This window comes from Crassostrea angulata, chromosome 3 (genome assembly GCF_025612915.1).
Source record: "Crassostrea angulata isolate pt1a10 chromosome 3, ASM2561291v2, whole genome shotgun sequence".
Classification (NCBI taxonomy): domain Eukaryota; kingdom Metazoa; phylum Mollusca; class Bivalvia; order Ostreida; family Ostreidae; genus Magallana; species Magallana angulata.
This window is the reverse complement of record NC_069113.1, coordinates 38,131,283-38,134,035: the sequence shown is the minus strand read 5'-3', so window position 1 is coordinate 38,134,035 and position 2,753 is coordinate 38,131,283. Positions and strand designations below refer to the sequence as shown.

At 32.7% G+C, this 2,753-nt stretch overlaps 1 protein-coding gene across 1 annotated transcript; it reads right to left on the bottom strand.

The window, feature by feature from the left end:
- Positions 1-107: 107 nt before the first annotated feature.
- On the bottom strand, positions 108-2,390 carry LOC128178182 (uncharacterized). The gene is made up of 3 exons (XM_052845227.1): positions 2,232-2,390; positions 1,048-1,243; positions 108-660 (listed from the first exon to the last, which is right to left on the bottom strand). Exons 1-3 carry the CDS (start codon positions 2,325-2,327, stop codon positions 146-148), a joined length of 807 nt encoding a protein of 268 aa, XP_052701187.1. The 5' UTR covers positions 2,328-2,390; the 3' UTR covers positions 108-145.
- Positions 2,391-2,753: the final 363 nt, after the last annotated feature.

The window sequence follows — 2,753 nt, the reverse complement described above, 5'->3', positions numbered from 1 at the left end:
ATGTGTTTCTCTCACTACTTCTCTTTGTATGCTCTTCGTAAAATCAAATAAATATCTTTCTACACAAATTACACTACATTTATCACATAGAAAAACATGACACACGCTGATGCTTAATAACTGACTTTTATTTTAGAAATGTCTCTTACACGATGTCAAAACTCCATACGTTGAATGCAACCAAATCCAATTCATTCTTTGATATCGTTAAAATCTGGAATTTCAACGACTCCATCTTGATTCCATCAACAAGCATTCCAATGGGATTTATAGAGAACGACGCTTCCGTTCCATCATTACTTGTAGTGGAGTTGAAATATTTCTTCTCCTTTAGCTCGTCGATTTCCTCAAAACTTAGCACTCCTTTCCCTCTCTTGCTCAAGACTGGCTTGAAATAGGAGCTAACTTTATCAGGACAAGACGTTCTAGCATTGTACCGGAAGGTGTTTCCAACAGTGGTGCTTGACGTCGTGAAATGGCATCGATTTCCTCTAAAGTCTGTCTGTTTGTCTGCTGTCTGTGTTTTGTTTATGTCCATGACAAACGATGATGATGTTGACTCTGACGACAGAATGAAAGCTATTGGATTGTTTGTTTGCGTCTCCATTGCCGGAATGGCCAATCGGGCCTCCAAAATTGGATTTTCTCCAGCATCGTAAACTAAACACAACAAAACTCAAAATTGATGAAAATAGAAATAATTTTCTGGCCTTAAGAAAATTAAGAAAACGTGTTCAAGATTTTGGATATCTACATATAAATGGATAAATGATTAACTCTCAAATTATATGATTAATTGAAAAATTTAACATTTTTTCACATACTTTAGGGAAACAAAAGTACATTTTTGAAATTGTTCTACAATAAAACACATGCAATACTTTAAGAAAAATGATCTTGAATGTAATTTTTAATATAACATACAAAGTTTTTTGATAGAGCTATACATTTAAAATAAATTACATACATTAATTGAATATTTTATTTTAATTTTTTTCTTACAAACAGTAAAAGCAAACTAAAACAGGTATTAAAAATGACACAGACTTCTTCTCACAGTTCCGTTGAACTTGCTGATGGCATCGGCTGGTCCCCGGATATCAGCAATGTACGTCACAGTGAAAGTAGTCATATCGAACACTCTCCTCACAGATATCGGCTCAAAAATGAGCCTTTGATAAGGGTGTACTTCGTTCGACGTTTCTTCGTGTGGTATTGATATAGTCTTGCAAGGACATTCGGTCTGAAATATAATTAGAGTATTTTATTATCAAACAAAAGCTTTCTTTCTTTTTTTTTGAAAGACAATGATTGATCAAATCAGACTTTGCATGACAAAGATTTTTTTAATTCAATTTAAAATTATCAATCAACGATTTTATAAAAGCGTTATTAACTTTCTCCTTAGTCTTTAATATTGCAAAATGTTTCTGTTTACAAGGTTTCTGGACATATAATTTACATAATTATATGATTTTTTGGTGGGCAGGGATGTTGCTATTGTACTCAAAACTTCACGTGTTACCCCTGTGATCATTTCATTTAACCCACATCTACCAAAGAAAAATGTTGATCCCTAAATAGAAGTTCTTGTTAGTATTTTATCCACTAGCATTTGATAATGAATTTTTTGACGTCGTGTTGTTGATAACTGCCGTTAGGTGAGCAGACAAATTGAATAACGCGCGTTAACGCGTTGTGAATGATAATTGTTTTTAACAAATGAATAGGTATAAATTGTACATCACGGAAGAGTAAATTAGTAACAGACAATTTCTAAAACCGGTTAAAACTGGTTATTACATAGGCTGTTAAGATGGGCCTTGGAAATAAAAGCCATGGAAAAATAACTCTTGTAATTTTGGTTTCAGCAATACAATCAATGCTATTGTTGAATAATTGTAAAACACGGTGTTTGAACAACAAGCATGAAATATATTTTTGACCGATTACAAAAATCAATTAATATGTAAATTACATGTAAATTCATTCGCGGTGATTAGTTTGTTGCAATTTGAGGCATTTAAAGATCACAAACTGTAGAATGTAAAATGAATAATTTCAATTTTGATTGAGGTTTTAAAATCTATAACAAACATGTTTAATTAAAAAAAAATATATCATACAGCAGTGAATTACCCCCTTTTACTTTTTAACGTTCAGAAGCAACAGTTTCAAATTAGAATTTTGCAGACAGATCATTCAAAGATTAATGTTGTAAATGGACTTACCTCTCCATGTATTAGCACAGGAACACTGGCCAAAAGCAAAACCAAATCATTCATCTTCATGGCGGAAGGCTCGGTCGCTACAGAATGATACCTCATAGCGACGTATAATATACGGGTTAGCAGTCGTTAAACTGTAATGTCGTCTAACGCCATACAAAGTTTCGGAAATAAAAAAACGACTCTTTTGGTAATCATGGCTGTGATTAACTGCTAAGTCAGTGAGTTATTAAGTGTGTTATACTTTAACATTTCGATAATTGGCGCAAATTGACCCCCATTCAAGTGGCCATTCTCTAGATAATGACCAGATGAAAATAAAATAAAACAAGGTTCACACATAAGGTTCATTCTGCTACGCAGTTTGGATGACTTTTTACGCATTAAGGATTTTTGTAAAAGCATAACTTCTGTCGATAACATATTAGGTACGTTGTTAGTTTTGGTCTATCAAATGAAAAAAAATATAACGAAAGATCTTTGCAAATTTCTCGACGCGTATTTGATGAATATTTCAAAAAAATG

What these genes read in the sequence shown, in the direction of transcription:
- LOC128178182 (XM_052845227.1), bottom strand. Translation starts at nt 2,327, where the DNA reads ATGAGGTATCATTCTGTAGCGACCGAGCCTTCCGCCATGAAGATGAAT. An exon ending in CTGTGCTAATACATGGAGAG is followed by an intron (nt 1,244 to 2,231) that starts GTAAGTCCATTT and finishes ATTATATTTCAG; the next exon opens with ACCGAATGTCCTTGCAAGAC. An exon ending in CAACGGAACTGTGAGAAGAA is followed by an intron (nt 661 to 1,047) that starts GTCTGTGTCATT and finishes TGTTGTGTTTAG; the next exon opens with TTTACGATGCTGGAGAAAAT.